We start from the raw sequence: 22,067 nt of genomic DNA, 5'->3' as shown, positions 1-22,067 counted from the left end.
TAGAAGACTAATTAATGGCCCATTTACTCCACGAGCAACAGAAATGTGTCTGAGCCCTGTAGAATTTCTTATGGAGGTGGCGCTGTGATGGGGAGAATCATTTAGAAACAGAACAGTGTAGTGAGTTAAGACTCATTGATATGAAGATGGTGGGCGAGGCACGCACCATATCCTTCTGCCCAGACAGATCGTGCCTCTCCCTGACCAGACCCCACCCCCCTCTGCTGAGGGTTAGTGAACTGAACTCCCATTCAACCTAAGGCCCCAGGGGGAAAAGGCAGGGGGAAATGCTACAATACGGGGGAGCAGGGGTGTCATAAGTCAAAACAATGGAAATAACGAAAGCAAAGGGACAGCGGGGTTTGGACTAGGAGTGTGGAGGGACAGGGTTACATCAACAGATGAGGGTGGGAGAGAAACAATAGAGTCACTCATCACCCAGTCATAAGTAGTAGGGATGAGCATCTTTCAATTTCAAGATGATTCGATATGTACCTTAGGGCTGGGCAATATATCGAATTATTTCCAAAATGTCTGGATCGCATGAAGCAAGTATTTTTTATATAAGCATTTACATCCTCTTGTTCTCATGTTGTCTTTTTGGTCTCTTCTCCTTCTAACCTTCAGTGCTGTGTGCACCTTCCCTTTCACACACACACACACACACACACACACACACACACACACACACACACACACACAACAAATACACACAACGCCCCTACCCCTGTGACTCACAAAAACACAGCTGAGATCAATTCTTCCTCTGACAAGTGGTGTCAATTAGCTATTTGCATTCGAGGTTTTGTCCAACAGTCTCGGTCATATGGGAAGTGGAATACGTTGAGACATTTTACTGTAATAGAGAAGTTGACCTTTCTAACAATACCATTTGTCTCAACTCCTCAAATTGCACGCAGAGCAAATGCTACAAAAACAGGAAACGGAAGCTTTATGCTCAGTTTGTCTCGTGCGGCACCACATACCGATAGCAGCATTTTAGCCACGAGGAATGTTTTTCCAACAGTCTTCAAGGAGTTCCCACATATGCTGAGCACTTCTTGCCTGCTTTTCCTTCACTATGCGGTCCAACTCATCCCAAACCATCTCAATTGGGTTGAGGTTGAGTGATTGTGGAGGCCGGGTCATCTGATGCAGCACCATCACTCTCCTTGGTCAAAAAGCCCTTACACAGCCTGGAGGTGTGTTTTGGATCATTGTCCTGTTGTAAAACAAATGATAGTCCCACTAAGCGCAAACCAGATGGGATGGCGTATTTCTGCAGAATGGCATGGTAGCCATGCTGGTTAAGAGTGCCCTGAACAGACCCTGAGGCCCATTGTCGTGCCATTTATCCGCCGCCAACACCTCATGTTTCAGCACGCTAATGTGCGGTCGCATGTCGCAAGGATCTGTACACAATTCCTGGAAGCTGAAAATGTCCCAGTTCTTTCATGGCCTACATACTCAGACATGTCACCCATCGAGCATGTTCGGGATGCTCTGGATTGACGTGTACGACAGCGTGTTCCAGTTCCTGACAATATCCAGTAACTTCGCACAGCCGTTTAAGAGTGGAACAACATTCCACCGGCCACAATCAACTCTATGCAAAGGAGATGTGCCATGCTGCATGTGGCAAATGGTGGTCACAGCAGACACTGACTGGTATTCTGATCCAAACCCCTACCTCTTTTGTTAAGGTATCTGTGACCAACAGATGCATATCTGCATTCCCAGTCATGTGAAATTCATAGATTAGGGCCTAATTTATGTATTTCAATTGACTGATTTCCTTGTATGAAATAACACAAATGTCAGAAATCTTTGACATTGTTGCGTTTATATTTTTGTTCAGTATAGTAAAGCTGTTACTGAAGATGCCATAACGATGTTCAGTCTCCTTATCAATACAACAGCTATGGGAATATCTGCCTCTTGAGGGCCTAAAATGAACACCACCACCTCCGGGTCAATTTTGGCATTGGCAGGTAAGATGTCTATTTCACCAGCCACGCTGGCGGGTGGTCAGGGCTCCACCGTGCGAGTATTTCACATGCATTTGACCACATTTACAGTTCAAGTCAGAAGTTTACATACACCTAGCCATATACATTTACTCAGTTTCACAATTCCTGACATTTAATTCTAGTAAACATTCCCTGTCTTAGGTCAGTTAGGATCACCACTTTATGTGATGTGAAATGTCAGAATAATAGTAGAGAATGACTATTAGCTTTCATTTCTTTCAGCTTTCATTTCTTTCATCACATTCCAAGTGGGTCAGAAGTTTATGTACACTCAATTAGTATTTGGTAGCATTGCCTTTAAATTATTTAACTTGGGTCGAACGTTTCAGGTAGCCTTTCCACAAGCTTCCCACAATAAGTTGGGTGAATTTTGGCCCATTCCTCCTGACAGAGCTGGTGTAACTGAGTCAGGTTTGTAGGCCTCCTTGCTTGCACACGCCTTTTCAGTTCTGCCCACACATTTTCCAAGGGATTGAGGTCATGGCTTTGTGATGGCCACACCAATACCTTGATTTTGTTGTCCTTAAACCATTTTGACACAACTTTTGAAGTATGCTTGGGGTCATTGTCCATTTAGAAGACCCATTTGCAACCAAGCTTTAACTTCCTGACTGATGTCTTGAGATGTTGCTTCAATATATCCACATCATTTTCATTCCTCATGATGCCATCTATTTTGTGAAGTGCACCAGTCCCTCCTGCAGCAAAGCACACCCACAACATGATGCTGCCCCCTCCGTGCTTCACGGTTGGGATGTTGTTCTTCGGCTTGCAAGCCTCCCCCTTTTTCCTCCAAACATAATGGTCATTATGGCCAAACAGTTCAATTTTTGTTTCATCAGACCAGAGTACATTTGTCCAAAAAGTACAATCTTTGTCCCCATGTGCAGTTGCAAACCGTAGTCTGGCTTTTTTAATGGCAGTTTTGGAGCAGTGGCTTCCTCCATGCTGAGCGGCCTTTCAGGTTATGTCGATATAGGACTTGTTTTGCTGTGGATATAGATACTTTTGTACCCGGAGGTCCACAATTTTTTTGGCTGATTTCTTTAGATCTTCCCATGATATCAAGCAAAGAGGCACCGAGTTTGAAGGTAGGCCTTGAATTACATCCACAGGTACACCGCCAATTGACTCAATTAGCCTATCAGAAGCTGCTAAAGCCATGACATTATTTTCTGGAATTTTTCAAGCTGTTTAACGGCACAGTCAACTTAGTGTATGTAAACTTCTGAGCCACTGGAATTGTGATACAGTGAATTATAAGTTAAATAATCTGTCTGTAAACAATTGTTGGAAAAATTGCTTGTGTCATGCACAAAGTAGATGTCCTAACCGATTTGCCAAAACTATAGTTTGTTAACAAGAAATTTGTGGAGTGGTTGAAAAACGAGTTTTAATGACTCCAACCTAAGTGTATGTAAACTTCAGACTTCAACTGTATATAGTAAAATAAATGCTGCAGTTGCAGTTATATAATTCTCAGTTTTGTTTCATAGCTGGTAAATTAATTATACAAAGTTAAACTTCAAATACTATATAGCCTTCCTCGAGCTGCAACACTGCCTGCCTGGTTGGGGGCTATGCACGCGTGAAGAGCTGAGTGAAATTAATTTTTTAGAAGCGTTGCACATAGGCATAACAGTTGGTCTAATTTACTTGGCTGGTGGACAAAAAAGTTAATTTTATGCCCTGTCTCTTACCTTCGTTTTGTAGTCCTTCATGTCCATGTGGTCTTGGTGGCGGTACTGGTTGCTGTTGGAGAGGGGAATGATGGGTATCGTGTAGATGGGCTTCACCAGAGCCCTCTGGGCCAGGGCCTCAGCCATCACCTCACTGCCGTAGTCAGGCATGCCGTTCCTGGGGAGGACACATGGAGATAAAGGGGGCTTGATTAAGACTCGGAGAAAGACCGTTTTGGGTCAAAACGTTGCACAATAAAACAGTGTGCCATCTTTTTTTACTTTGCACATGCAGGTTACTGGACGCGGGTAGGCTACACCATTTCTAAATTTGAGAAAATGCCCAGTGAAGGACGTTAGCTACCTGTGTCTCTGCCATGCCACTGACAAGCTTTTTAGCATAGGAGTGCAAAACATCTCCCATCAAAAATAGAATATCCCAATATAACTAAGTAAAAATAAAACCATAGGAATAAAAAAAGGGAGCCACCAGCGCAGGGTAGGCTGATAACAGGCGGAAATTGCAATGTCACTACAAATCAGAAGCACTACAAATCAAAAAGTCAGTGACAGCAACTTTCAGATGAAATATATTCCATTCTAATACGTGATATTTGTATAGTTAAGTCCCAAATGGCACCTTATTTCCAATATAGTGCACTACTTTTGTCCAGAGCTCAATGTGCCCTCTTCAAAAGTAGTGCACTATATAGGAAAAAGGCTGCCATTTGGGACACAGCATAGACTGCTCCACAAGGGAACAGCAAGCCCCCAAAAATGTTTTAAGAAATATAATACGCAACTAACCAACAGTAAGCCCAGCTTATTCTATTCCATTCTGTGCCGACAATACCATTATTTTTAATGGGCAGCAGTGTAACGAGTCAAAGTCAATGAGCTCATTGCTTTGACCTTACTGAAAAAATAAGATGAACTCTATTTGATAATGTATGCAAAACAGAGCACTGAACGATGCTGCCAATTAACATGAGCAGCAGAGCCCGTCTCCTTAAAAAAAACGTGCTAATACCATCATACAGGATGCGTCCCATATTCCCTATCTTGTGCACTACTTTTGACCAGGGCCCATAGTGTACTAGGGAATAAGGTGCCATTTGGGACACATCCTGTATGATGGGTATTAGCACGTCATTTTTTTAAACAAACATCGCAGTTTAAAATCAACCAGACAGGCTACTACAGAGCCACAGATACAAAACGGCCAGGTTTGTCAAAAAAAAACCTGTTCAGTTAATAGTCTGCTACAATCACAGAGAAAGTAACTGTTTCATTGATTTGGGGGACAATTCATTCATAATCCACAACAGCAGAAAAATCCCAGAGAGAAATGGTGGGGTTTTGATTCCAAAGTTATCCATTCTTTCCTCACGGTGATGACCTCATCCGTCTCCCTCATTCATATGAATAAAACGTAAATAATATCAAATATGTATCACCTCTTCTCTACAATCTCCAGGGTGAGGTGGAGCAGCTCTCTCTTGCTCTTCTCCCTCCTCTTAATCATCTCCAGAATAGTGACGGCTCGGCTCAGATCCCTCCGCAGTTTCAGCATCTTCTCATACCCAGCCTCGTCGTTCTTACGGTTCTGCAGACACAAGTAAGATGTTAACATCTATGTTGATGCAGGAATAAAGCATGGGAGCAGCCTTTAAATTAGGCATTTTCCTACTTTAAAATGTTAACTGGGTTCTCTGCTATACTGTCACTTCCTGAGAATAGTTCATAGCTAAATTACACACTAGTGAATACAAAAAGGTGGGTTAGAATATTCCCTCAACCATGTCCTGGATCGCAATGCCCTGTGAAAAGGCCACCTTTCTGAAAGTGAAATGGTTTATTATACTTGCACGCAGCCCTTGTTCAGTTCCGTCATCCTACCTAGGACGTGGCTCACCTTTCTAGTCTGCATCTTCTCGGTCCTCCTGCGGAAGGCCACGTAGGGGTCTGAGGTGCTAGATCCGTCCCTCTTCTCCTGCTTCACCGTGGGAATGAGAGAGCCGCTCTTACAGTTTTTCCTCTTCCTGGTCCAGTAGTCAAACACCTCCTTGATCAGCTCGTCATCCTCCTTCAGCAGCAGCTTTGCCTCCTGCAGGTTCACCAGCTGAGCAGACAACACACATTTAGTCACACTGTTCTTTCTAGTACTCAATAAACCCCCGCGCTTACTCCTAGCCTTTCAACTTTAAAAAAAATCAAATAAGCAGAATGGTAGTCGACAAAAGGTTTGATAAACACTGGCCTACGTCCCAATTTCTGAGAGACCTGCCTTCAGCATTGTGGTTTGGTAAAGTACCTGCGTGCCACTGCCTTTCTCCAGCCGGTCGATCATGTCCTCAAACTGCAGAGAGGTGATCTCCATCTTCTTCTTCAGCTTATTCACAAAGACCTCATCCTCTGAATCCAGGTCGTAGTCCGGCTGCTCTGTATCCAAACTGAAAGCTGTGATAGAGAAGTAAAAAAATAAACTAGTTTTTTTTTTTATATATATATATTGTTTTAGGTGGTAGACCAGCTTTCATAAATTGCAGATAAATTGTGCGATCTATCAATGTAATTATCTGTATCCTTTCAAATTCACCAAATATTCTTGTAATAAATATTTTCCTTTATTATTTCTCCCTGACCTTACCACCTATCCCCTAATTGGAGTAAACTAAATGGACAACAACACGTAGGCTTCTACTTCCAGCTTAAGAAACGTACTCCCTCTGTCGACTGCATTTATTTTCAGCAAACTTAACATGTGTAAATATTTGAATGAACATCAGATTCAACAACTCAGACAAACTGAACAAGTTCCACAGACATGTGACTAACAGAAATTGAACAATGTGTCCCTGAACAAAGGAGGGGAGGTCAAAAACAAAAGTAAGTCAGTATCTGGTGTGGCCATCAGCTGCATTAAGTACTTCAGTGCATCTTCTCCTCATGGACTGCACCAGATTTGCCAGGTCTCGCTGTGAGATGTTACCCCACTCTTCCAAGGCACCTGCAAGTTCCCAGACATTTCTGGGGGGGGAATGGCCCTAGCCCTTCCCACAGGTCCCAGACGTACTCAATGGGATTGAGATCTGGGCTCTTTGCTGGCCATGGCAGAACTCTGACATTTCAGTTTTGCAGAAAATCACACAGAACGGGCGGTATGGCTAGTGGCATTATCATGCTGGAGGGTCATGTCAGGATGAGCTGGTAGGAAGGGTACCACGAGGGAGGAGGATGTCTTCCCTGTAACGCAGAGCATTGAGATTGCTCTTCACTGATGAGTCGCGGTTGCAGGCACTTTTTGCCAGTCCTGTCTGGTCCAGCGACGGTGGGTTTGTGCCCATAGGCAACATCGTTGCCGGTGATGTCTGGTGAGGACCTGCCTTACAACAGGCCTACAAGCCCTCAGTCCAGCCTCTCTCAGCCTATTGCGGACAGTCTGAGCACTGATGGAGGGATTGTGTGTTTCTGGTGTAACTCGGGCAGTTGTTGTTGCCATCCTATACCTGTCCCGCAGGTGTGATGTTCGGATGTACCGATTCTGTGCAGGTGTTGTTACATGTGGTCTGTCACTGCGAGGACGATCAGCTGTCCGTCCTGTCTCTCTGTAGCGCTGTCTTAGGCGTCTCACAGTACGGACACTGCAATTTATTGCCCTGGCCACATCTGCAGTCCTCATGCCTCCTTGCAGCATGCCTAAGGCACGTTCACGCAGATGAGCAGGGACCCTGGGCATCTTTCTTTTGGCGTTTTTCAGAGGAAGTAGAAAGGCCTCTTTAGTGTCCTAAGTTTTCATAACTGACCTTAATTGCCTACCGTGTGTAAGCTGTTAGTGTCTTAATGACCGTTCCACAGGCGCATGTTCATTAATTGTTTATGGTTCATTGAACAAGCTTGGGAAATGGTGTTTAAACCCTTTACAATGAAGATCTGTGAAGTTGTTTGGATTTTTACAAATTATCTTTGTAAGACAGGGTGCTGAAAAAGGGACATTCCTTTTTTTTTTTGCTGAGTTTACATAATATATACATTTTACGGCAGTATATTTTACATTAGTTATAATTTGTTTTTAGTCCCAGCCTTCAGCTACCCTCGACTCCTCCCATCTATCTCTGAAGACCATCCAGTTTTGATTTCTAGCTGCCATATTTTTTCCACTGCTGTTCCACTAAAGTTGTGAACTTTTCCATTCTAATAGTTTCTACAGATTGTAAATTAAAGAAACATTTTTGCTATGAGTATTATATTACTGATCAATTGACTAGGACTTTTCAAATCACCCAGCAATGCTATTTGCAGAGTTAGCTCCAAGTAAATGTTGCAATAGTTTTTGCCATTCCTGAACTTGCGACCAAAAACAAGCCACATACCTAAACAAGTGATCTAATGATACGGTCTCTTCTCAGAAAATGTTGCAGAGATGGGGTGGTTGTATCCCCCATACATATAACATTCTATAATTTAAGGTAGTTTTAATTTAAATTGAAAAACCAAGTTTTGAATCTGGCGTTGTTTTGTGTATAGTTCATAAACAATGTGCCATGGAATCGGTACATTGAAAATCTCCTAACTGTTTTGCAACCTGTATGGCACAGCTCTACATTTTGTCATTAAATTAAACTGGTATACTTTATCACAATTTTGGTCTTTTATGCAGGGCCGACAGAAGTTCCTTAACTTCTCCCCTTTACACTTGACTCCTCCATTTGATGTAATGCTGCAATCAGTTGGATATACTTTTTGATAAGAAAAATACATGGAAATGTCAGCTCTAACTGCATGTGTAACAACTCCACCAGTCCTATTTATGATATAATGTACAAACATCATCCCCCAAAAATGCATTGTTTTTATTTATAAATTTGTATATTTGAGTTTAACCATAATATTTTTCCCAATATTTCTGTGTTTTCTGGTGGCTCAAACTGAAATTGCAACCAGCTTTCTATAGCTTGTTTTAAAAATAGCTATATTTTGGAGATCTTCAAATAACCAAAAGTGAGAGGCTACCTGAACGAAGGGGAAAAGGCCATTTTTGAACACAGCCATTCTTACTAATCTGCTTGAGAACCAGTTCAGATTAAAGTATAGTTTTTGTATGACTAGAGCCTTTAGTAAGAGATCCAATGCTTTAATATTTAAAATAATTTCTCTCCTCCGAATTCATATTCATTATATACAGTGCCTTCAGAAAGTATTCACACCCCTTGACTTCACGCACTTTGTGTTGCAGCCTGAATTTAAAATGGAAAATTTAAAATTGTTAACATGTTTTCCAAATTCTTTGCCAAATAAACATTTTAAGCTGAAATGTCTTGAGTCAATAAGTATTCAACCCCCTTTGTTATTGCAAGCCTAAATATGTTCAGGAGTAAAAATGTGCTTAACAAGTCACATAATAAGTTGCATGGACTGTGTGTAATTATAGTATTTAACATGATTTTGAATGAATGCCTCATCTCTGTACCCCACACATACAATTCTCTGTAAGGTTCCTAAGTCGAGCAGTGGATTTCAAACAGATTCAACCACAAAGACAAGGGAGGTTTTCCAATTGGTTGATAAAAAACAAACAAAAAAACAGGCATTAAATATCCCTTTGAGCATGTTGAAGTTAATAATTACACTTTGGATGGTGTATCAACACACCCAAAAGAAACAGGTGTCCTTCCTCACTTGCCGGAGAGGAAGGAAACCGTTCAGGGATTTCACCATGAGGCCAATGGTGACTTTAAAACAGTTAAAATGGCTGTGATTGGCAAAGCAATTCCCTTTTTGTCCCGAATACAAAGAGCTGTGTTTAGGGCAAATCCAAAACAACACTTTACCGAGTACCACTCTCCACATTTTCAAGCATAGTGGTGGCTGCATCATGTTATGGGTATGCTTGTAATCGTAAAGGACTTGAGTTTCTCAAGAAAAAAAAGAAAAAAGTAAGAGCTAAAACACAGGTAAAACCCAAGCGGAAAACCTGATTCGGTCTGCACACTGGGAGATGAATTCACCATTCAGCAGGGCAATAACCTAAAACAAAGGTCAAATCTACACCGCAGTTGCCTACCAAGACGAGCGTGAATATGGTCAAGTTACAGTTGACTTAAATCTCCTGGCAAAACTAGCAATGATCAACAACCAATTTGACAGACCTTGAGGAATTTTTAAAACAATAAAATGGGCAAATGTTGCACAATCCAGGTGTGGAAAGCACTAAGAGACTTACACAGAAACATTCACAGCTTTAAAATCGCTGCCAAAGATGATTACATACAGCCGGGAAGAACTATTGGATAAGAGCAACGTCAACTTACCAACATTACGACCAGGAATAGGACTTTCCCGAAGCGGATCCTCTGTTCGGACCACCACCCAGGACAATGGATCTGATCCCCAGTAGCCGACCCAAAACACAGGCGCAGCAGACGGAGCGGCCTTCTGGTCAGGCTCCGTAGACGTGCACATCGTTCCAGAGTATACTACTCGCCAATGTCCAGTCTCTAGGTAGACAAAATACGAGCAAGGGTTGCCTTCCAGAGAGACAGAAACATGGCTCTCGGGATATGTTGTCGGAATCAGTTCAGCCACCGGGCTTCTCCATGCATCGCGCCGACAGAAATAAACATCTCTGGGAAGAGGAAGGGCGGGGGGTGTATGCTTTATGATTAACAACTCATGGTGTAATCATAACAACATACAGGAACTCAAGTCCTTCTGCTCACCCGACCTAGAATTCCTTACAAATGCCGGCCATTTTACCTACCAAGAGAACTCTCGTCAGATATAGTCACAGCCGTGTACGTTCCCCCTCAAGCGAACACCAAGACGGCCCCCAAGGAACTTCACTGGACTCTATGTAAACTATATATCCGGAGGCTGCATTTGTTGCTGGGGATTTTAACAAAGCAAATTTAAGAACAAGGCTACCTAAATTCTATCAGCATATTGATTGCACGACACGCAGGGATTATTCTCTCGACCACTGCTACTCTAACTTCCGCAATGCATACAAAGCCCTCCCCTGCTCTCCCAAATCTGACCACGACGCCATCTTGCTCGTTCCGTCTTATGGGCTGAAACTCAAACAGGATGTACCAGTGACGAGAACCATTCAACCCTGGTCTGACCAATAAGAAACCACGCTTTAAAATTGTTTTGATCACGCGGACTGGAATATGTTTGTCAGCCTCAGAACAACATTGACCTATACGCTGACTTGGTGAGTGCGTTTATAAAGAAATGCATTGGCTCTAACCATTGTGACTATTAAAACCTACCCTAAGCAGAAAACGTGGATGGATGGCCGCATTCGCACTAAACTGAAAGCGCGATCCGCTGCATTTAACCATGGAAAGAGGTCTGGGAATATGGTTGAATATACACAGTGTAGTTATTCCCTCTGCAAGGCAATCAAACAGGCGAAATGCCGGTACAGGGACAAGGTGGAATTGCAATTCAACGGCTTAGACACGAGACGTTTGTGGCAAGGTCTACAGGAAATCACGGACTACAAAAACAGCCACGTCACAGACACCGACATCACGCTTCCTACAAACTAAACACCTTCTTTGCCCGCTTTGAGGATAATACTGTGCCACCGTAACGGCTTGCTAACAAAGACTGCGCCCCCCCTCTCTTCCTTCGTGGCTGACATGAGTAAAACATTTAAACGTGTTAACCCTCGCAGGGCTGCTGGCCCAGACGGCATCCCTAGCCGCGACCATAGAGCATGAGCAGACCAGCTGGCTGGTGTGTTTACAGACATATTCAATCGCTAACTATCCCAGGCTGTTGTCCCCACATGCTTCAAGAAGGCTACCATTGTTCCTGTACCAAAGAAGGCAAAGAACTGAACTACTACCGTCCCGTAGCACTCACTTCTGTCATCATGAAGTGCTTTGAGGCTAGTCAAGGATCATGTCGCCGCTACCTTACCGGCCACCCTAGACCCACTTCAGTTTGCAAACCGCCCCAACTGGTCCACAGATGACAGAATCACCATCACATTGCCCTATCCCATCTGGACAAAAAGAATACCCATGTAAGAATGCTGTTCATTGACTACAACTCACCATAGTACCCTCCAAGCTCATCATCAAGCTGGAGGCCCTGGGTCTCAACCCCGCCCTGTGCAATTTTAAAATTTAGAAATTCATACTAAAAATATAAATGAACACCCATGGCATAATTGTGTTAGTGTTTGCAACAATATATAGAATAATGGGCGATATACTGCATCTAAAAAATATTTACACTTTTGTCCGGACTTCTGCGCTTCAATTTCATTAAGAATAACAAAAGTAAAAAGCCATTTTAAAGCATATCACATGATGGTAATCATGAAGCTAATTGACATAATTTGAGTCAATTGGAGTTGAACCTGTGGATGTATTTCAAGGCCTACCTTCAAACTCAGTGTCTCTCTGCTTGACATCATGGGAAAATCTAAAGAAATCAGCCAAGACCTCAGAAAAAAAAAATGTAGACCTCCACAAGTCTGGTTCATCCTTGGGAGCAATTTCCAAACGCCTGAAGGTAACACGTTCATCTGTAGAAACAATAGTACGCAAGTATAAACACAATGGGACCACGCAGCCGTCATACCGCTCAGGATAGGAGACGCGTTCTGTCTCCTAGAGATGAAAGTACTTTGGTGGGAAAAGTGCAAATCAATCCCAGAACAACAGCAAAGGACCAGGTGAAGATGCTGGAGGAAACAGGTACAAAAAGTATCTATATCCACAGTAAAACGAGTCCTATATCGACATATCCTGAAAAGCCCCTCAGCAAGGAAGAAGCCACTGCTCCAAAACTGCCATAAAAAAGCCAGACTACGGTTTGCAACTGCACATGGGGACAAAGATCGTACTTTTTGGACAAATGTCCTATGGTCTGATGAAACAAAAATAAAACGGTTTGGCCATAATGACCATTGTTATGTTTGGAGGAAAAAAGAAGACGCTTGCAAGCCGAAGAACACCATCCCAACCGTGAAGCACGGGGGTGGCAGCATCATGTTGTGAGGGTGCTTTGCTGCAGGAGGGACTGGTACACTTCACAAAATAGATGGCTTCACGAGGAAGGAAAATGAGGTGGATATATTGAAGCAACATCTCAAGACATCAGTCAGGAAGTTAAAGCTTGGTCGCAAATGGGTCTTCAATCCTATAGAAAATTTGTGGGCAGAACTGAAAACGCTTGTGCGAGCAAGGATGCCTACAAACCTGACTCAGTTACACCAGCTCTGTCAGGAAGAAAATTCCCACAACTTATTGTGGGAAGCTTGTGGAAGGCTACCCGAAACGTTTCACCCAAGTTAAACAATTTAAAGGCAATGCTACCAAATACTAATCGAGTGCATGTAAACTTCTGACTCAGGAAACAGCAGAGGGAGCACCCCCCTATCCACATCGACGGGACAGTAGTGGAGAGGGTAGTAAGTTTTAAAGTTCCTTGGCGTACACATCACAGACAAACTGAATTGGTCCACCCACACAGACAGCGTGGTCAAGGCACAGCAGCGCCTCTTCAACCTCAGGAGGCGGAAGAAATTTGGCTTGTCACCAAAAGCACTCACAAACTTCTACAGATGCACAATCGAGAGCATCCTGTCGGGCTGTATCACCGCCTGGTACGGCAACTGCTCCGCCCACAACCGTAAGGCTCTCCAGAGGGTAGTGAGGTCTGCACAACGCATCACTGGGGGCAAACTACCTGCACTCCAGAACTCCTACACCACCCGATGTCACAGGAAGGCCATAAAGATCATCAAGGACAACAACCCGAGCCACTGCCTGTTCACCACGCTACCATCCAGAAGGCGAGGTCAGTACAGGTGCATCAAAGCAGGGACCGAGAGACTGAAAAACAGCTTCTATCTCAAGGCCATCAGACTGTTAAACAGCCACCACTAACATTTAGTGGCCGCTGCCAACATACTGACTCAACTCCATCTCACTTTAATAATGGAAAAATTGATGTAAAAAATGTATCACTAGCCACTATAAACAATGCCACTTAATATACTGTTTACATACCCTACATTACTCATCTCATATGTATATACTGTACTTGATACCATCTACTGCATCTTGCCTATGCCGTTCTGTACCATCACTCATTCATATATTTTTATGTACATATACTTCATCCCTTTACACTTGTGTGTATAAGGTAGTTGTTGTGAAATTATTAGGTTAGATTACTCGTTGGTTATTACTGCATTGTCGGAACTAGAAGCACAAGCATTTCGCTACACTCGCATTAACATCTGCTAACCATGTATATGTGACAAATAAAATTGGATTTGACTAGTGGGAATGTGATGAAAGAAATAAAAGCTGAAATAAATCATTCTCTATTATTCTGACATTTCACATTCTTAACTTCTCTAGGGTAGGGGACAGCATTCGGAATTTTGGATGAAATGCATGCCCAAATTAAACTGCCTGCTTCTCGGGCCCAGAAGATATGATATGCATATAACTGGTAGGTTTGGATAGAAAACACTCTAAAGTTTCCAAAACTGTTAAAATAGTGTCTGTGAGTATAACAGAACTGATTTGGCAGGCGAAAACCTGAGAAATCCATTCAGGAAGTATTTTTTTTGTTGGTTTTGTAGTTTTCTATTCAATGCCATTACAGTATCCATTGACTTAGGACTCAAATTGCAGTTTCTATGCTTTCCACTAGATGTCAACAGTCTTTAGAAATTGTTTCAGGCTTGTATTCTGAAAAATGAGGAAGTAAGAGCAGTCTGAATGAGTGGACCCTAAAGTGTCACAGAGCTTTTTCATGAGCGAGTCAGAGAGAGTGCCTTTCTTGTTTACCTTTTGAATTGACGACGTTATTGTCCGGTTGAAATATTATCGATTATTTCGGCTAAAAACAACCTGAAGATTGAATATAAACATCGTTTGACATGTTTCTATTAACTTTACGGATACAATTTGGATTTTTGACTGCGTTTGAGCCTGTGGATTACTGAAGAAAACGCGCAAACAAAACTGAGGTTTTTGGATATAAAGAGACTTTATCGAACAAAAGGAACATTTATTGAGTAAATGAATGTCTGCTGAGTGCAACCATATGAAGATCAAAGGTAAGGGATTAATTTTCTCTCTATTTCTGACTTGTGTAACTCTTCTACTTGGCTGGTGACTGTTTGTAATGATTTGTCTGCTGGGCTATGTTCTCAAATAATCGTAAGGTATGCTTTCGCCGTAAAGCATTTTAAAAATCTGACACCGTGGTTGGATTCACAAGAAGTTAATTTTTAAACCTGAATTTGGCGCCCAGCACTTTCATTGGCTGTTGAAGAGGTGGGACGCTAACGGCTCACGTACCCAAAAGAGGTTAAAATAAAGTGGTGATCCTAACTGACCTAAGACAGGGAATATTTACTAGGATTAAATGTCAGGAACTGTGAAAAACTGAGATTAAATGTATTTGGCTAAGGTGTATGTAAACTTCCGACTTCAACTGTATGTGGTACTCAAAATAAAATGTCATTTTTTCTGGGTAGTTCTGCCAAGCATGGATATAATAACCTTGTGATTACAAAAAAAATGCCATAATTATTATATATATATCTTTTTAAACACTGTGTTATGAGTCACAATAATGAATTATTGGCTTCCTTCTTGAATATAACTAATATAAGGGCATAGGTGACACACTTATTTTTTTGCTACTTTGAAAACCTTATACGTCTTTGACCCATATAGTGTATTTTATACCATCTACTGGACCTTGCCTATGCCGCCTCGGCCATGGCTCACCCATGTACATATTCTCATTCATCCCTTTAGATGTGTGTATTCGGTAGTTGGGGAATTGTTAGATTACTTGTTAGATATTACTGCACTGTCGGAACTAGAAGCACAAGCATTTCGCTACACTCGCATTAATATCTGCTAACCATGTATAAGTGACTAATAAAAGTTTGATTTGATTAGTACTTACTCAGGGGTATGAATAATTATGTAAATTAGATATCCATATTTCATTTTCAATATGTTTGCAAAGATGTCTAAAAAAAGGTTTTTACATTGTCATTATGGGGTAGTGTTTGTAAATTGGTGAGAAGAAAAAAACAAGTCAGTATTTATAATCAATTTTTAATTCAGGCTGGAACAAAATGTGGAATACGTCAAGGGGTATGAATACTTTCTGAAGGCACATAGGCCCGTTTCAATTTTGTCTGGCTTGCAGTTCCAAATAAAGCTGAATATTTTGTGCTCATGTAATTAATAAAAAAAAGTTGTCAGGCGTGGCAGGGCCATAAGTAAATAGGTAAACTAGGATATGACTAAAGAATGAATGAGGGTGATTTTCCCACAAATATACAGGTATGGTCCTTTCCATGGTAGCAAAATCTTTACTAATTTGGCCAGCTTTCTACACTGAAGAAAAATATACAACACAACATGTAAAGTGTTGGTCCCATGTTTAATGAGCTAGGGAAAAAAATCCCTGACATTTTCCATACGTGCAAAAAGCGTCTCAAATTGTGCACAAATTTGTTTACATCCCTGTTAGTGTGCATTTCTTATTTGCCAAGATAATCTATCCACCTAACAGGGTGGTATATCAAGAAGCTGAATCAACAGCACAATCATTACACAGATGCATCTTGTGCTGGGGACAATAAAATACAGTTTTAAAATGTGCGGTTTTGTCAAAACGCAATGCCACAGCGAACAACTGGCATGCTGATTGCAGTAATGTCCATCAGAGCTGTAGCCAGATAATTGAATGTTAATTTCTCTACCATAAGCCTCCGTCATTTTAGAGAATTTGGCAGTATGTCCAATCACAGGCCACAATCAACAGCCTGATCAACTCTATGCAAAGGAGATGACGCGCTGCGCGAGGCAAATGGTGGTCACACCAGATAGTGACTGGTTTTGTGATCCACGCCACTACTTTATTTATTTGTATTTTTTATGCATCTGTGACTAACAGATGCATATCTGTATTCCCAGCCATGTGGAATCCATAGATTACTTCATTACAATTGACTGATTTCCTTATACGAACTGTAACTCAGTAAAAGCTATGAAATTGTATGTTGCATTTATATATTCTTTGTTCAGAATATTTATAAATAGTTTACGGAAAAAATAGAATGAATTACTTAACAAATTTCCCTAACTAGAATAGTGAATTTATAGTTTACTTATAAACTGTTGGATTTTGGGGATTTTACCCATTTTATTATTTACGGTCATCCATGTCAGTCTTAGAGTCTATTCGTTTTCTTTTAGAGTTTGGTTTTTCATTCTGTCTGTGTTAACTTCTTTGGGGTAGGGGGCAGTATTTTCACATCCGGATGAAAAGCATGCCCAGAGTAAACGGCCTGCTACAAAGCCATAAAAGCTAGAATATGCATATTATTAGTATATTTGGATAGAAAACACTCTGAAGTTTCTAAAACTGTTTGAATGATGTCTGTGAGTATAACAGAACTCATCAGGCAGGCAAAAACCTGAGAAAAAATCCAACCTGGAAGTGAGAAATCTGAGGTTGGTCGATTTTCAACTCAGCTCCTATTGAAGATACAGTGGGTTATTGGTAATGTTGCACTTCCCAAGGCTTCCACTAGATGTCAACAGTCGTTAGAACCTTGTCTGATGCCTCTACTGTTTAGTGGGGCCGAAGGAGAGAGGAATGAGTCAGGTCTGCCATGAAGTGACCATGCTCTGACCATGCGCGTTCACGTGAGAGCGAACTCTGTGCCATCGCAATTCTGAAGACACAGGAATACTCCGGTTGGAACATTATTGAAGAATTATGTTAAAAACATCCTAAAGATTGATTCAATACTTTGTTTGTCATGTTTTTACGGACTGTAATATAACTTTAACTTTTCGTCCGTACTTTCCGCTATACCTGCCCGCGCGTTGTGAGTTTGGAAAGTGTACTGAACACTAGAACAACAAGGAGGAATTTGGACATAAATGATGGACATTATCGAACAAAACGAACATTTATTGTGGAACTGGGATTCCTGGGAGTGCATTCTGATGAAGATCAAAGGTAAGTGAATGTTTATATTGTTACTTCTGACTTCTGTTGACTGCATAATATGGCGGCTATATTTGTGTCTTGATTGGGCTCTGAGCGCCAACTCAGATTATTGCATGGTTTGCTGTTTTCGTAAAGCTTTTTTGAAATCTGACACAGCGGTTGCATTAAGGAGAAGTGCATCCAAAATCCCATGCATAACAGTTTTATCTTTTAGCAATGTTTATTATGAGTATTCCTGTAAATTGATGTGGCTCTCTGCAAAATCAAAGGATGTTTTGCGACTTCTGAGGCATTCTGCACCGCCATCTTCAGTCCACCATACTCCTGCCTTTTAGCACAAATACATGTTGTAACATTTCCCAAGTGGTAGTGCTTCCCAAATGGCACCAAATTCCCTATATAGTGCACTACTTTTTACCAGATCACCAGGGCCCTAGACAAACAGTGTACTTAATAGTGAATATGGGTTACAGAAAGATGACCATGGGAACTCTGGTAAAAACACACGTCTCTATATTTAGCGCAGATCACAATCAGCAGCTTAATGCGGCGAACTCCAGAAATACACTAAGCTTGCAAAAACCCTGCCCTCCCTTTGCCTTTGGTTCGACATGAAAGCCCCTTAGAAAAAAACTGAGCTGACAGGAGTGTTTGTGAGCTGGGGCTGAGAGGGGGTCCCCTGGGCTTAGACTATTCAGTGTCCCACACCCCCTGCCTAGCCTGTGCCCCTTTACCTTTCCATCTGTGCCTTCTCTCACTGTGCAAGTGTGCTCAAATGCTTTCAGACCACAGAACACCTCTGGATCACACTGCTGCTATTAGAGAAACACCAGGGGCTGACAATCACTTAAAGGTCCAATGCAGCCAATTTAATCTCAATGTCAAATTCTTTCTGGGTAACAATTAAGTACCTTACTGTGATTTTGACAATTTCTATTGAAAACAGAAACAAAAAAACAGGTTCTTAGCAAAGGGCAATTTCTCAAACAAGAATTGTACTACGACTGTCTGGTAGTGGTCTGAGTGGGAAGGGGAAAACTGAAAAAAAATAGCGTTTCAATCCTCTCTGCCAATAAAGGCTATCTTATTGATGTATTGCACCTAACTCATTTACCGCATGGTGATGTCAACATGGAAGGCCAAAACTCAATCCCACCAAAACAGACAAATTTCGGGGTCTTTTGAAACTACTCTTAAACTAAAACTGCATTTCCATAATTTTCACAGTATTACTCCAACCTTAGTGTGGAAATATATATAACACAGCAACACCACATTTTGGATTGCACTGGGGCTTTAAACATACCCCAGACAGAGCACACATGCACTGCAAACACAGAGCAGCATGAACACAAACTGCAGTATGTGCACACACGCAAGGCACACTCAAGAGAAGAAAAACAAACATCTGCCGACTGACCAAAGAGACAACAGAAAAACAAAGACCGCTGACAAACAGGCTACATGAACAGTAATTCTCCTTACGTTGTATGTGAATGAGCTGCTTTGGCATCTTGAAGTCCCCAGGGTAGAGGGACTCGTAGTAGGCGATGTTGCTCCCTGCTTCGGGGACGGGGATGACCATGTTGTCCCGTTTCTCCCCATACACCTGCTGTGCCGAGATAGCCCGCTGTAGATGGTGCTCCTGTGGGGGAGGAAGGTAAAGGTCAGTAGGCCTACACTACAACTGTGGCAGTTAAAAAATAAATGATACGTAATTACACCAAAAATCTAACTGAGCACACTTTCTAATGTTTCAAAAACAATGATTAACAGTAAGTAATAATGGGGTATAACTGCTTAATTTCATTTTTGTGACCTGCGTCATTTTTTACAATGAGTACATAATGTGCGCCTAAGTAGAATCACACAAATAAAATGTAGGAAACAACATGCATTTTACGTTTATTTTCTGGCTGGCGCTCACATTGCCTCCATTGTTTACCTTACAAATAACAACTGTGTGTGGATATGTGCATTCCTATCAAAGTAAGTGCCTTATCTTCTGTATATCGTGTTGTCGTTTCTACTGTAGCATGAAATATGTATGTATGTACAGTTTTATTCACCTTTTCATGTACTGGTGACAGATAATGCATTCTGATTATTGCATAAATTGTAATGGACACCTATGACGTGTGTAAAATACTTTTTTGAAGGTCGTACTAATTATAATGAGCTAATGCTAAGCTATTTGCCAGCTATGTGTGGCGCCATGTTTGTTGACATTATACAATGCATTCTGGGTGTCACGTAAACGTCTGTCAGACCAAAAATGTATTGAGGTCAAGGAATAGTTCACTCATCTTTCAAGTAAACTTCCGGAAGTGAATGAAGGTAAGTAACAGATCGTAGACGACACACACCCCCTTCAAGATGCATACTGTAAACACACCAAACTAATCTTGTCTCTTAGTATCTTTGATTGACGCGAAAAACAAACATGGCGGCACAGACAAACTACCCATCGATGGATTACTTAAACATTTCTAGGAAGTGTTTTACTCAAATATTTCGATCAATGTTGAGCCCACCCGTGAAGTATTATAAATAGTAATTGCTATTAGCTAATTCATATTGTGGTCTCTGTCAGCCTAGAGTTTTCTAAATATGCTTGCGTTACGTCAATCTCGCCTCAGTTAGCGCTAGAACGAATGTAGTCCACATTTTCTGGTTTGGATGATTATGTATGCTGTTGCTATTTCTGTGAATGTCTTAACATTGCATTCCAAAATAAACTTGTCACATTCAGGACATAACTTTGTAAGGACTGTGTTTGTGCAAAATGGTTCTGGGAAAAAATGTGTGGCTAGCTCAAACGCTGACTGTTGCGTCAATCGAAACTGGACGTTCTAGGTGAGCTTTCTAATCCAACCGGTTTAAAGCATCAGACAAAAGCCCTATTCGGACGGGATACATTTTACTGGGGGAGATAAGTTAATGTAATTGTGCACAAGCACAAATCGCCACATCCGTAATTTCTGTACTGTCCGACTCTGCCATCTTGGTAATTTTTACTTGGCAAGAAAGTTATCCCAGCCCTAAAAACCTACTGTTTTTCAGCAAACTCTCAGGTCCTCTGATAATACTTATCCCGTGTGAATCGTCATCCCTGTGTTTTGAGTGATATTAAAGTTTAACAGGTGCTGCACCCAGTTTGGATAAGCACATGGGAACAAATTGATGCTTAAAAGAAAGTGCTATGCACGTAGCCTACAGATGAAGGAACTGTTGTCACACAACTTTCCTAGTGCCGTACTTCTCTTTTAAAAGATGAATTAGATGAAATGTCTTCACGTCTAGAAGAGCCTCCAGGCGCCACGTCATAACAGTTCATTTTGAATGAGGGGGAAAAAATATTATAGGGGTAAATCTAATCCCACCCGAATCGTCCACTGGAAAAACGGACATGCTGGGGTGATAATTACATAACCGATGTTCTATAGTAATACTAGTCCCGTGCGAATAGGGCTAAAGTAACCAACATAGTTAATTTTATTCAAACATAGTATATAGGGTGTGTCTGTATATGGAAAAATACATGTTTTACATTTTCTACCAATCGATTGGTCGAAAAACTCGGTTGACCAATATTTTTTTTACTCTGGGACAGCCCAACTGTGTGTTTCTAGCTTCTCAACCAACCTAATGAGAACTTGAGTGCGTTTACAGGTATCCCAAAGTTTATAGACTCACCTGTACTGATATTGTTTTGAGTTGATCTGAAGATGCTGAACGTCTGACCTCGAATTCCCCTGAATTGATTTCCCCCGTATTGGGAATTAAAATTGGATGAGTACTGTGAATGTGACCTCGGATGGGGACACTGGACCTACTGCTGGATAGAGTCGGGGGTGTAAGCCTATATGTTGAATTGCTGGGGGGGCTTAACCTTTTCACAGGTACCAACAAACATGTGTGAACATTCTACAGTGGTCGCTGCCACGTATGCTTAACTTCTTTGGGATAGGGGGCAGCATTTTCACTTTTGGATGAATAGCGTGCCCAGAGTAAACTGAATCCTACTCAGTCCCAGATGCTAATATATGTATATTATTAGTATTGGATAGAAAACACTCTGAAGTTTCTAAAACTGTTTGAATGATGTCTGTGAGTAGAACAGAACTCATATGGCAGGCAAAAACCGGAGAAAAAATCCAAACAGGAAGTGGGAAATCTGAGGTTTGTAGTTTTTGAACTCAGCCCCTATCGAATTCACAGTGGGATATGGGTTATTTTACACTTCCTAAGGCTTCCACTGGATGTCAAGTGTCTTTAGAACGTTGTTTCAGGTTTCTCATGTGAAAGGGGGCCGGATGAGAGCTGTTTG

General features: G+C 41.6%; 1 protein-coding gene across 3 annotated transcripts in view; it reads right to left on the bottom strand.

The window, feature by feature from the left end:
* The window catches only part of LOC120051191 (enhancer of polycomb homolog 1-like), an 86,316-nt gene that overhangs the window by 32,601 nt on the left and 31,648 nt on the right, over positions 1-22,067 (bottom strand). For all 3 annotated transcript variants that reach the window (XM_038997919.1, XM_038997920.1, XM_038997918.1), the window contains 5 exons: positions 19,223-19,382; positions 6,024-6,169; positions 5,625-5,831; positions 5,167-5,315; positions 3,731-3,887 (listed from right to left, as the gene is read on the bottom strand). In XM_038997919.1, coding sequence (XP_038853847.1) covers positions 3,731-3,887; positions 5,167-5,315; positions 5,625-5,831; positions 6,024-6,169; positions 19,223-19,322 — 759 coding nt within the window. In that variant the 5' untranslated portion in view covers positions 19,323-19,382. The remainder of the gene's footprint in view (positions 1-3,730; positions 3,888-5,166; positions 5,316-5,624; positions 5,832-6,023; positions 6,170-19,222; positions 19,383-22,067) is intronic.

The sequence above is a fragment of the Salvelinus namaycush genome, chromosome 7, assembly GCF_016432855.1.
Source record: "Salvelinus namaycush isolate Seneca chromosome 7, SaNama_1.0, whole genome shotgun sequence".
NCBI classification, from domain to species: domain Eukaryota; kingdom Metazoa; phylum Chordata; class Actinopteri; order Salmoniformes; family Salmonidae; genus Salvelinus; species Salvelinus namaycush.
Note: the sequence above shows the minus strand (reverse complement) of the source record. Positions and strands in the feature narration are given on the sequence as shown.